At 46.7% G+C, this 13803-nt stretch overlaps 1 protein-coding gene across 1 annotated transcript in view; it reads right to left on the reverse strand.

Moving 5' to 3' along the window:
* The window catches only part of LOC144670059 (neogenin-like), a 179589-nt gene that overhangs the window by 60904 nt on the left and 104882 nt on the right, over window positions 1–13803 (reverse strand). The window contains exons 5-6 of the mRNA XM_078532436.1: window positions 8083–8219; window positions 27–181 (exon numbers count right to left, since the gene is read on the reverse strand). Coding sequence (XP_078388562.1) covers window positions 27–181; window positions 8083–8219 — 292 coding nt within the window. The remainder of the gene's footprint in view (window positions 1–26; window positions 182–8082; window positions 8220–13803) is intronic.

Below are 13803 nucleotides of genomic sequence, written 5' to 3' on the forward strand. Positions count from 1 at the left end.
GGTACATAATCCAATAATTTACTTACAACAATCTTGAAATAATCACTGGGGATCACCATGTCTCCATTCTTTATCCATTTCACGGTTGGCATTGGTGTCCCTGTCACTTCGCATTCAAACACAATGTCCATGGACTCGTGAGCGTAAATGTTGACTGGACGTTTCAGGAACAGAGGGGGAACTGTAAAAGAATGGAATGGTAAACACACCGCCCCAGCCACAAACATTTCACCACAGCGAAGGCAGGACAACAGGCCGTGGGCCTGGGATTCACTGGGATTTCAGTAAAGTGTGTGAGAGATGTTCAACTTAGACTCACTTGAACTCAGCCGTACAACTACAGGTTACATCGCCGCAAACTTGGATTGTGCTTGATGAGCGCTCTGAGCTGTGTGACACTGAGGTGAAATACTGAAGGTTAGTCTATCATCGCTGCTAGCAGGGGGAGCAATTTAAGGTGATGAATTAAGACAATCACACATGGAATGTGTCACACATTAAAGTGTGTCGACTTCAGGCTGATTTTGTTCCCAAGGAGTATTGGTATTCAGCTAAATAAACTGGAAGAAGTCTACACTTACAACTGTCGCAAGCAAGCCTAGTCACCAGAGACTGGAAACTGGCACTACACAAAAAAAATCATAGCAAGAATTAAACAAGTCCTTTGAAAAATAAGCCTTTCAAAGAAACCCCCTCTAGGATTCGAAAGGTGGAATTTAATGCAGTTGACAGGGGTTCACCACTGCCAGCTGGAGTGCCGACGAGAGCCCTGCATTGCCTTCTTCGGGGAGGGCTTGGCAGTTAGGTACTTAAGTGGCAGGCAGCGGGCCTTCCTCAGGATCAAGGACCCTGGGGCAGAAATCCCTACCCCCAAAGCTGCTGGACAATCAGAGGCCAGCAGTTCCTCACTGCCGTCAGCGCTACCAGGAGCGGTGGTACCTGCTGGCAATGTACCCGCTAAAGGTCCACGATCAGCGAGGGTCCCGGCCATAGGTGAGTGAAGGCAAGTTGGTGATTGCTGGGGGTGGGGGAGGAGCAATCAGAGGCAAGGGAAAGGAGTGACACTCAGGGGGCACCCCTTCCCAATGCCAGGTCCCTCGATCATGCAATGACTGCCTAACGACGAGGGGTTTCCATCCTCCCATCCCGGGAACCCGCAAGCAACCCCAACATGATTTGCTTTTCAGGTTCCCTATGTGGTGACTGCCCTGTCTGGCGCTGGTTAAAGATCAGCAGCGGCAGGATGAGGCCCTTACGTGGGCATTATTTGCCCACTTAAGGACCTCAATTGGCAGTGGGGGAGGAAGGCCATCCACGAGCCTTCCTGTACGGACTGAATCGGGATAGGGATGGCAAGGCATCAGATTCCTCACTTGGCACCCTCCTGCCCGATTAAATGCCCCTTGCCTCCAAACTCACCTCAGAGGTGGGCATTAAATTCTGCCATGAATTTCAGGATTAATATTTAGACAAATATGCTTTTATAGACTGTAAGGAGAGACTGTGGAATGTACAAAACTATCAGGCAAAGAATGCTGGCGACAAGTGGCAGAAATCAGCATTAAATGGGATGGAAGGAACAACGCCTTGACTTCCATTTGTTTAACAATCAGAACAGGCCTCCAGACTGACTGGAGGAGACAAGGTCACCAGAAACATTTAAGGAACAATGAAATTGGGGATCTATTTATATGGGGTTTTCTGAATGTATTTTTTTTATTCGCTCTTGGGATGTGGGTGTCGCTGGCAAGGCCAGCATTTGTTGCCCACCCCTAATAGCCCTTGAAATGAGTGGATTGCTAGGCTATTTCAGAGAGCAGTTATGAGTCAACCACATTGCTGTGGGTCTGGAGTCACATGTAGGCCAGACCGGGTAAGGACGGCACATTTCCTCCTCTAAAGGACATTAGTGAACCAGTTGGATTTTTATGGCAATTGATGATAGTTTCACGGTCACCATTAGGAGACTAACTTTCAATTCCTGATTTATTAATTCAATTCAAATTCAAAGTGCCGCTGTAGTGAGATTTGAACCTGTCTCTGGATTACTAGTCCATGGACATTACCACTATGCCACCATCTCCCCTGCATGAGCCAAGGGCAGCTGAATGGCCTTCCTCATCCATAATTATCTTCTAATCTTATTACTCATACTGAACACTTTCATTTTATTATCACGTTAATAAAGGATTTGTTTATCAACGCCTTAGAATCAGTTTCAGGTCAAGACACCATTTGGTATCTATAATAGCTGAAGGACAAAGTGTGTGAGACCTGACTCCATAGTTTAATCTTTCATTTAAAAGTCTATTGATGACCATGAAACCATTGTTGATTGTCGTAAAAACCCATCTGGTTCACTAATATCCTTTAGGAAAGGAAATCTGCCACCCTTACCTGGTCTGGCCTACATGTGACTCCAGACCCACAGCAATGTAGTTGACTCTTAAATGCCCTCTGAAAATGGCCCAACAAGCCACAATCGCGAGAAAGACTAAGGGAATGAAACCAGGCGGACCACCCGACATCGACCGGAAACAACACGGCAAACTCAGCCTGTCGACCCTGCAAAGTCCTCCTTTCTAACATCTGGGGCTTGTGCCAAAATTGGGAGACCTGTCTCATGGACTAGTCAAGCAACAGCCTGACATAGTCACCCTCACAGAAAAATATCTCACAGATAATGTCCCAGACACCACCATCACTATCCCTGGGTATGTCCTGTCCCACCAACAGGACAGACCCAGCAGAGGTGGCGGCACAGTGGTATACGGTCAGGAGGGAGTTGCCCTGGGAGTCCAAAACATCGACTCCAGACTCCAAGAAGTCTCATGGTATCAGGCCAAACATGGGCAAGGAAACCTCCTGCTGATTACCACATTCCAGCTCCTCCCCCCAAGTCAACTGATGAATTAGTGCTCCTCCATGTTGAACACCATTTGGAGGAAGCACTGAGGGTGGCAAAGGTGCAGAATGTACTCTGGGTAGGGGCTTCAGTGTCCATCACCAAGACTAGCTCGGTAGCACCACTACTGACCGAGCTAGCCAAATCCTAAAGGACATAACTGCTAGACTGGGTCTGTGGCAGGTGGTGAAGAAAAGAGGGAAGAACATGCTTGAACTCACCCTCACCAACCAGCCTGCCACAGATGCATCCGTCCGTGAAAGATCTGTCGGAGTGACCACCGTACAGTCTTTGTGGAGACCAAGTCCCATCTTCCACTGTTTGGCACGCAAGTAGTCCTGTGTTGTAGCTTTACCAGGTTGACACCTCATTCTTAGGTATGCTTGGTGCTGCTCCTAGCATGCCCTCCTGCACTCTTCATTGAACCAGGGTTAATCCCCTGGCTTGGTGGTAATAGTAGAGTGGGGGATATGCCTGACCATGAGGTTACAGATTGTGGTTGATTATAATTCTGCTGCTGCTGATGGCCCACAGCGCCTCATGAATGCCCAGTCTTGAGTTGCTAGGTCTGTTCGAAATCTATCTCATTTAGCAAAGTGGTAGTGCCACACAAAACGATGGAGGATATCCTCAATGTACACTCACTTTCTGACCCTCCAAAGCCTGTCCACCATCTACAAGCGTAAGTCAGGAGTGTGATGGAATACTCTTCACTTGCATGAATGTGTGCAGCTCCCACAATACTCAAGAAGCTTGACACCGTCCAGGGCAAAGCAGCCCCGCTTGATTGGCACCCCATCCACAAACATTCACTCCTCCCACCATTGGTGCACAGTGACAACAGTGTGTACCATCTACAAGATACACTGCAGGATCTCACCAAGGCTCCTTAGACAGCACCTTCCAAACCCATAACCACTACCATCTAGAAGGACAAGGGCAGCAGATACATGGGAACACCACCATCTGGAAGTTCCCCTCCAAGTCATTCACCGGCGTGACTTGGAAATATATCACCGCTCCTTCACTGTTGCTGGGTCAAAATTCTGGAACTCCCTCCCTAACAGCACTGTGGGTGTACCTGCACTACATGGGCTGCAGCGGTTCAAGAAGGCAGCTCACCACCTTCTCAAGGGCAACTAGGGGTGGGCAATAAATGCCGGCCTTGCCAGTGACACCCACATCCATGAATGAATAAAAAAAATTAGACTCAATTGCAGCTTAATGACTGGCACAGCCTGTTGCTATAGCTACTGATTACTCATCATTTATATAAAATCATTAGTGTTTGAGACAGCTGCAATGGGTAAATTGCAAATCTTGTCAAATGCATTTGTGCGGAGGGAGCTCCTATGGTCCAGAGCACCTGGCCTGAAACCACAGTGGGATTGTTAGCTGGTTGATGGAATGGGTCACTTTAGACTTTACAGTGTTCATTTACTTGAACAATTTGTCAAGATTCTCAGATAATTTATTGGTCCTTACACAAACGGGGCCTGTTAGGGCAGGGAGAGGGCTAGTGAAGCAAGGACCACCTTCACACCTGTGCCCACATTGGGGAGTGAGTATGGCTGCCCCACAGAAAAGCTGAAAGTTAGTGCTGCTATAGATTCACATAGAGACATGGAGCTGATTCAAATATTACATTGTCGTAAACATTCATTTTTAAAATTGATAACAGCCTCCTCTGTAGAGATTTCTTTCCCTTTAGCCCAGGAAAGCTGCTAATAACTAGACTGTGTATCATATTCCAAATTGAAGAGGTGTCACCAGGTGATTACATGTCAGAAACGTTGAGCACTTCAGTGTCCAAAAGGCCAGATTATGAAATTGCCAGCAATTCAGTTAAGTGAGCCACAGGCACACTCCAGATGAATTCAATCATCCTCCACGTCACACATGTAGAAAATACTCAGGGCACTCAGGTATGAGAATCCATTCTTTGAAATGTATCTTTCTCAGGGAGCACAAGAGGTCGAATGGACAAAGGTTGGAAATGTGACTAAAATTGCTTCAAGTCACGACAGCCTGAATACTTTAAGACGGAGATGAGGAGAACATTTTTGTCTCAGAGGGTCATGAGTCTTTGGAACTCTCTTCTTCAAAAGGCAGTGGAAGCAGTCTTTCAATATTTTTAAGGCAGAGCTAGACAGATTCTTGATAAGCAAGGGGGTGAAAAGTTATCGGGGTAGGCGGGAATGTGGGGTTGAGGTTATAATCAGATCAGCCATGATCTTATTGAATGGCAGAGCAGGCTCGAGAGACTGAGTGGCCTACTCCTGCTCCTAATTCGTAAGTTCATACGAATACTTCATTTTATTCTTAAAAAAGGGACATGGGAGAGAACCAGAAACAAACCACGTTATTTACTGATCTGCTCTCCTCCTTTCTGAGGGACATGCTAGTCACACAGTGTCACATTAATATCTGTAAAAGCGTTGGTGGGCCGAGACTGATCTGGGATCCTCGGGCTGAATTTTATGTGGTGCCGTGGCTGTAGTCCCCCTAACCCTCCCCAGCGGCTAAACAGACACCGGGGAGGGGAGAAGCTCACCCATGAACTGATGGCTGCCCTGCAGCAATTTAACACTGGGAGCATCTTTAATCGCTTTAAGCAAGACATCCACCTCTTTCTCAGGAGGAAGTCCCACCCTCGAGCTCAGTAGTTTCAGTAGCGCCACTGGCAGCAGTGGCCATTGCCGAGACTACAGGCAGTCCCCAACGCTGAGGAGGCTGGGTGTGCAGGGTCAAGGGTCTCAGCCGGGGGGAATGAGTGGGGCGGGGGTTGGGGGCCAAGTTCAAGAGGCTAGGAAGAGGGTTAAAGATGGGGATGACATGAGGTGGGTGAGGGGGGGAGGAACTGGGGGACCGAGATCAAGAGGCTAGGAGGAGGGTTGGGCGAGAGGTGGGGGAATGACAGGGTTGGGGTGCCTCTGATGAGCTCTGCCGGGCTTCCTGCATAGTGTGGGCCTCATCCTGCTGCGAGCAAAATACTGGAGGTGGCAGGATGAACTGGCTACTTAAGGGCCTCAATAGCCCTAAGGACAGGCAGGCCATCCGAATGCTCCCCTGCAACACCTAAAATTTCAGTCAAGTCGGGAGTGCGTGGGTAGCTGGCAGGAAGACCATTCGCTGGATCATTCCTGCCTTCAAACCTGGCGGCAGGCAGTGTAAAATCCATCCCCTAAAGGGCTTTTCTATGAAAGGCTCGTCACTTAATTCTTGCTCAGATTTCTTTGTGCAATATCAGTTTTCAGTCTCTGGAGACCAGGCCTCACAGCTGTGTGCATAGCTCTCCCTTGGCTTATTTAGCCGATGACCATAATGTTATGAAGGTCAAACTTACCTTAACATTGAGAGAGGAGGTTGGGAACTTCAACTCCCGACCAACCTCAGACTTTCAGTGCGAAAACCCGGGTCAGGTAACCAGGTGTGGAGTGCCATTGAGAAGAGTCCCAGACAGGAGACAGGGAGAGGAGACAGGGAGAGGGGACAGGGAGAGGTTCCAAATGACGAGTCCCAGAGAGGGGACAGGGACAGGAAATGGTCCTAGCTCAATTAAAAACAGAGGAGCGGAGAAACAGGCTGCAAACAGGAAAAGGACTGCAGGGAGCAGACTTTAAGTGAAGAAGGCACAATCCAAGTTTGGGAGATGGAACCTGCAGATATATTGCTGAGTTCAAGTGGGAGTAGAAGAGTGAGGGGTGACTTGATTGAAGTATATAAGATCCTGAACAGTGTCACAAGGTGAACGTGGAAAGGATATTTCCCCTTGTGGGTGAGTCTAGAACTAGGGGGCACTGTTTTAAAATTAGGGGTCGCCCTTTCAGGACAGAGATGAGGTGAATTTTTTCTCTCAGAGGGTTGTGCGACTTTGGAACTCTGCCTCAGGAGGTGGTGGAGGTGGGGTCATTGAATATTTTTAAGGCGGAGCTAGATTCTTGTTAGGCAAGGGAATCAAAGATTAGGGGGTAGATGGGAACGTGGAATTCAAAACATAATCAGATCAACCACGATTTTATCGAATGGCGGAGCAGGTTTGAGGAGCCAAATGGCTACTTCTGCTCCTATCGCGTATGTTCGTATATTGAAAATATAACAACCTTTACTGTTAGACCCAGGATCACTCACGGGTTCTTCACTAAATGACCATTTCCAATGAGTCCCTGGGCACTGTAACCAGGCAAATCAGCCATTCCAGACATGAGAGTCGAGCTGGTTTCTGCCCATAACCGATGCCCATTTTCTAGTTGAGATTGGGGCACTGAACAGCAATCAGGACTCAGAACTCTAGCTGATTTCCCTCCCCTGGCCTGAGGGACCATAAGGCTCAAATAGTTGTTCCAACTGTGATTAAGTCACTAAGCAAAGGTCAGGATGGGAGTTGGGATCCAGGGACGCATGAAAGGAAATGGGAATACTGTGCACAACCCAATACTGTAACTACCCAGAGACACAGAAAGAGCAAGTCCACCACCTCCAAAAACCCAGAACATGCTAAGTAAGCTGAGGGAGAGCTACACTCACAACTGTCGCAAGCAGACTCGATCACTGGAGATTAGAAACTGGCACTGCACTAAAAAAAAAAATCAGAGCAAAAATTAAACACCAGGTCTTTCCCAGAAACTCCCTCCAGGACTCCAGGTTAGTTTCAGGATTTAAATTTAAACAAACACTAAGGTGGGGCTGTGCTTCTGGAATGTACAATACTGCTTCTACCAGCAGCATCATCCGAACAAGGGGAGGCGCAAATCAGTAAACAAAATTCTTGTTCCTGGTTCCAAGTTCCAAAATAACTCAATCAGACAAATGGACACAAGCCGGAAAGAGTCTTACCGAATGAGGGAGAAAGGAATAGCAGGCTATGTCTATGGAGATGAAGTAAGGTGGGAAGAGGCTCATGTGGAGTATAAACATCGGCTGTTGGCCCGTCTCTGTGTAACCCCCTTAGGACACACACAAATAGACTGTCATACCTTCTACTCTGTGCAATCATCCCACAGACCTTAGCTACACACATCGCCCATTCCAATGTCATGTGAATAGGAAATGGGCTGTGGCCTGATTTTGTGCAAAGGTTTTTCTACATCGCAGGCAAACTACCCAAACTAAGGGTTATTGGGGAAGGCAGCTGAGAGCGTCCCCAATACACTCAATTCCACATTCAGTTATCATACCTTGAACACTGAGCTCTGTCTGAGCATGTGCTGTCTCATTCCCAGACTCTGCGATACATTCGTAAATCCCAGCATCATCCTCTGTGACATCACTTATCTGTAGACTACCACTTCCAACCAAAGTGAACTTCTGGAACCTAAAGCATTTAAACAGACACCAGTATGAACACAACATCATCAGATAACAGAACACATTAGGAAAAATAAACTGAAAACAGCAGGAAGAAATAAAATAATCTTGTTAACTGGTGTAAAATCCTCCCCCACGTCCCCATCCCCTGCTGGGTCAAAATCCTAGAACTTCCTACGTAACAGCAATGTATGTGTACATACATCAGATTAAAGCCATTCAAAAAGGCGGCTCACCGCCACTTCGAGAGTAACTAGAGATGGGCAATAAATGCTGACTTTGTCAGCAACACCCAGGTCCCAATAATTAATTTTAAAAAATGCAGGCTCCCCTATTCATTCTCTAAATTCTACCCCCACCTCCACATACAAATCACCCCATTAGTTCTTTAAAATTGTTTGAAAAGTTATTAATGCTTTGGATTCTCCAGGAATATAATTTCTATTACACTTTGGTCTCCCATACCTTGTCAGATCCCTCCATCACCTTTTCCTTTAGGGCTCACACAGTCAGCAGTTTCACCCCACCATCCACCCTCCCTGATCCCACCCGCAATCACTGCACTGACCAATTCAGCACAGTGGCAGGGTGGCTTGCAGACTAAGGCACACAAACCAGAAGGACCTAGGTTACCACCGTCAACACCCCTTTGTCCTTTTGTCTATGACATCTTTTGGCAATCTCCACCTATCACTGGCCCTCTATCCAGCTCTACCTGTCCCACGCGCCCCCCCCTTAAACCAGCTTATATTTCACCTCTCTTCTATTTTTCCTTAGTTCTGTTGAAGAGTCATACGGACTCAAAACGTCAGATGCTGTCAGACCTGTTGGAGTTTTTCCAGGTATTTTTATTTTTGTTTTTGTTTTAGGTTACAGCCTTAGTGAATTCTGCTCCCGGAGTGTCACAGGAAGACATGTCAAAGTGTTCGGATAATTAATTTGAGAGTGAGGAAAATCTTCCAGCTGTTCCTTGTTTGTTGAACTTTTGTGTATTAATGAGAAACCGCGACTGAGATAAGAAGGAGCTGTTATTGTGGAATGGATTCTTATTACTGAGAAGCGAAAGTTGTCCAGACCCAAACACATCAGCCAACATTCATTTCAGAAGGAGGTGTCTCAGGCGAAAATCATACAATCATTGAAATCAAGAGTAATTTAAAAGCATGTTATAATTGAAAGGATAAATAACTTTTCAAGCAGTTTTAAAGAATTAATGGGGTGATTTGTATGTGGGAGTGGGGGTAGAATTTACAGAATGAATAGGAGAGTCTGTATTTTTTTAAATTAATTTTTGGGACCTGGGTGTTGCTGACAAAGTCAGCATTTATTGCCCATCTCTAGTTACTCTTAAAGTGGTGGTGAGCCACCTTTTTGAATGACTTTAGTCTGTTTGATGTATGTACACATACATTGCTGTTATGGAGGAAGTTCTAGGATTTTGACCCAGCAGGGGATGGGGATGTGGGGGAGGATTTTACACCAGTTAACAAGATTATTGTCTTTATTCCTGTTGTTTTCAGTTTCGCAACATCAGTCCAGCAATGGGTTTGAATGCTACAATTAGCCCCAGGGATATAGAAGGAAAAATGAAATCCTGGTTAGACCATAAGATGTAGGAGCAGAAGTAGGTCATTCGACCCATCGAGTCTGCTCTGTCATTCAATGAGATCATGGCTGATCTGATAATTCTCAATTCCACTTTCCCGCCTTTTCTCCATAACTCTTGATTCCCTTACTGATTAAAAATCTGTCTATCTCAGCCTTGAATATACTTAACGACCCAGTCTCTACAGCCCTCTGTGATAAAGAATTCCACAGATTCACTGTCCTTAGAGAAGAAATTCCTCCTCGTCTGTGTTTTAAATGAGCGCCCCCTTACTCTGAGATTATGCCCTCTGGTCCTAGACTTTCCTACAAGGGGAAACAACCTCTCAGCATCTACCCTGTCAAGCCCCCTAAGAATCTTATGTTTCAATAAGGTTGCCTCTCATTCTTCTAAGCCCCAACCTACTCAATCTCTGCTCATAAGAAAATCCCTCCATACTCGAGATCAAGCCAGTGAAGCTTCTCTAGACAGCCTCTAATGCCAGTATATCTTTCCATAAGGGGACCAAAGCTGTTCACAGTACTTTATGTATGGCCTAGCTAGTGTCTTGTAAGTTTTAGCAAGACTTCCCTAATTTTATACTCCATTCCCTTTGAAAAAGAGGCCAACATTCCATTTGCCTTCCCTATTATCTGCTGAACTTTTATGTTAGCTTTTTGGGATTCATGCACGAGGACTCCCAAATCCCTCTGTGCTGCAGCTTTCTGCAGTCTTTCTCCATTTAAATAATATTCAGCTCCTCTATTCTTCCTGCCAAAGTGCATAACCTCACATTTTCCCACATTATATTCCATCTGCCAAATTTTTGCCCACTCACTTAATCTGTTTATAACCTTCTGTAGACTCTTTGTGTCATCCTCACCACTTGCCTTCCCACCTATTTTTGTTTCATTCGCAAACTTGGCAATAGTACATTCACTTCCTTCATCCAAGTCATTAATATATCTTGTAAATAATTGTGGCCCCAGCACTGATCCCTGTGGCACTCCACTAGTTACAGGTTGCCATCCTGAAAATGCCCCCCTTATCCCAACTCTCTGTCTTCTTTAATTAGCCAATCCTCTATCCATGCTAATATACTACCCGCAACACCATGGGCTCTTATTTTATTAAGTAGCCTTATGTGCAGTACCTTATCAAACACATTTTGGAAATCCAAATATATTACATCTACTGGCTCCCCTTTATCTATCCTGCTTGGTTTTTTTTATTCATTCACGGGATGTGGGCTTCGCTGGCTGGGCCATCATTTATTGCCCATTCCTAGTTGCCCTTGAGAAGGTGGTGGTGAGCTGCCTTCTTGAACCATTGCAGTCCATGTGGTATAGGGTATACCCACAGTGCTGTTAGGAAGGGAGTTCCAGGAATTTGACCCAGCGACAGTGAAGGAACGGCGATATATTTCCAAGTCAGGATGGTGAATGACTTGCAGGGGAACTTATAGGTTGTGGTGTTCCCATCCATCTGCTGCCCTTGTCCTTCTAGATGGTAGTGGTTGTGGATTTGGAAGCAGCTGTCTAAGAAGCCTTGGTGAATTCCCGCAGTGCATCTTGTAGATGGAACACACTGTTGCTACTGTGCGTCAGTAGTGGAGGGACTGAATGTTTGTGGATGGGGTGCCAATCAAGCGGGCTGCTTTGTCCTGGACGGTGTCAAGCTTTTTGAGTGTTGTGGGAGCTGCACTCATCCAGGCAAGTGCAGAGTGTTGCATCACACTCCTGACTTGTGCCTTGTAGATGGTGGACTGGCTTTGGGGGGTCAGGTGGTGAGTTACTCATCGCAGGATTCCTAGCCTCTGACGTTCTCTTGGAGCCACAGTATTTATGTAGCTAGTCCAGTTCAGTTTCTGGTCAATGGTAACCCCCAAGAAGTTGATAGTGATGGTAATGTCATTGAACATCAAGTGGTGATGGTTAGATTCTCTCTTGTTGGAGATGGTCATTGCCTGTCACCTGTGTGGTGTGAATGTTACTTGCCACTTGTCAGCCCAAGCCTGGATATTGTCCAGGTCTTGCTGCATTTGGACATGGACTGCTTCAGTATCATGGAGTCGCGAATGGTGCTGAATATTGTGCAATCATTAGCAAAAATCCCCACTTCTGACCTTATGATGGAAGGAAGGTCATTGATGAAGCAGCTGAAGATGGTTGGGTCGAGGACACTACTCCGAGGAACTCCTGCAGTGATGTCCTGGAGCTGAGATGATTAACTTCCAACAACCACAATCATCTTCCTTTGTGCTAGGTATGAATCCAACCAGTGGAGAGTTTTCCCTCTGATTCCCACTGACTCCAGTTTTGCTAGGGCTCCTTGATGTCAGACTTGTTCAAATGCGGCCTTGATGCCAAGGGCAGTCACTCTCACCTCACCTCCGGAGTTCAGCTGTTTTGTCCATGTTTGAACCAAGGCTGTAATGATGTCAGGAGCTGAGTGGCCCTGGCAGAACCCAAACTTGGTGTCAGTGCGCAGGTTATTGCTAAGCAAGTACTGCTTGATAACACTGTTTATGACCCCTTCCATCACTTTACTGATGATGGAGAGTAGACTGATGGGGCAGTAATTGGCCAGGTTGGATTTGTCCTGCATTTTGCACACAGGACATACCTGGGCAATTTTCCACAAGGCCGGGTAGATGCTAATGTTGTAGCTGTACTGGAACAGCTTGGCTAGGAATGTGGCAAGTTCTGGAGGACAAATCTTCAGTGCTATTGCCGGAGTGTTGTCAGGGCCCATAGCCTTTGCACTATCCAGTGCCTTCAGCAGTTTCTTGGTATCACATGGAGTGAATTGAATTGACTGAAGACTGGCATCTGTGATGCTGGGGACCTCCGGAGGAGGCCAAGATGGATCATCCACTCTGCACTTCTGGCTGAAGATTGTAGCAAATGTTTCAGCCTTATCTTTTGCACTGATGTGCTGGGCTCCCCCATCATTGAGAATGCGGATATTTATAGAGCCTCCTCTTCCAGTGGGTTGTTTAATTGTCCACCACCATTTACAACTGGATGTGTTGGGCTGCAGAGCTTAGATCTGATCTGTTGCTTGTGGGATCACTTAGCTCTGTCCATCACTTGCTGCTTATGTCAGTCACGCAAGTAGTCCTGTGTTATAGCTTCACCAGGTTGACACCTCATTCTTAGGTATGTTAGGTGCTGCTCCTGACATGCCCTCCTGCAGTCTTTTTTGAACCAGGGTTGATCCTTGGCTTGATGGTAATGGTAGAGTGGGGGATATGCCGGGCCATGAGGTTACAGATTGTGTTCGAGTATAATTCTGCTGCTGCTGATGGCTTACTGCGCCTCATGGATGCCCAGTCTTGAGTTGCTACATTTGTTCGAAATCTATCTCATTTAACCCAGTGATAGTGCTACACAACACGATGGAGGGTATCTTCAATGTGAAGACAGGACTTCAGCTCCACAACAACTGTGCGGTGGTCACTACCGATATTCTCATGGACAGATGCATCTGCGACAGGCAGGTTGGTGAGGGTGAGGTCAAGTATGTTTTTCTCTCTTGCTGATTCCCTCACCACCTGCCACAGACCCAGTCTAGCAGCTATGTCCTTTAGGACTCAGCCAGCTTGGTCAGTAGTGATGCTACCAAGCCACTCTTGGTGATGGACATTGAAGTCCCCCACCCAGAGTGCATTTTGCGCCCTTGCCACCCTCAGTGCTTCCTCCCAGTGGTATTCGACATCGAGGAGCACTGATCATCAGCTGAGGGAGGAAGGTACGTGGTAATCAGCAGGAGGTTTCCTTGCCATGTTTGACCTGATGCCATGAGACTTCATGGGGTCCGGAGTCGATGTTTTGGACTCCGAGCACAACTCCCTCATATTACCACTGTGCCGCCACCTCTGCTGGGTCTATCCTGTCAGTGGGGCAAGACATACCCAGGGACAGCGATGGTGGTGTTTGGGACATTATCTGTAAGATATGGTTCCGTGAGGATGACTTTCTCCATGAGACAGCTCTCCCAATTT

The sequence above is a fragment of the Cetorhinus maximus genome, chromosome 30 (genome assembly GCF_964194155.1).
Source record: "Cetorhinus maximus chromosome 30, sCetMax3.hap1.1, whole genome shotgun sequence".
NCBI lineage: Eukaryota > Metazoa > Chordata > Chondrichthyes > Lamniformes > Cetorhinidae > Cetorhinus > Cetorhinus maximus.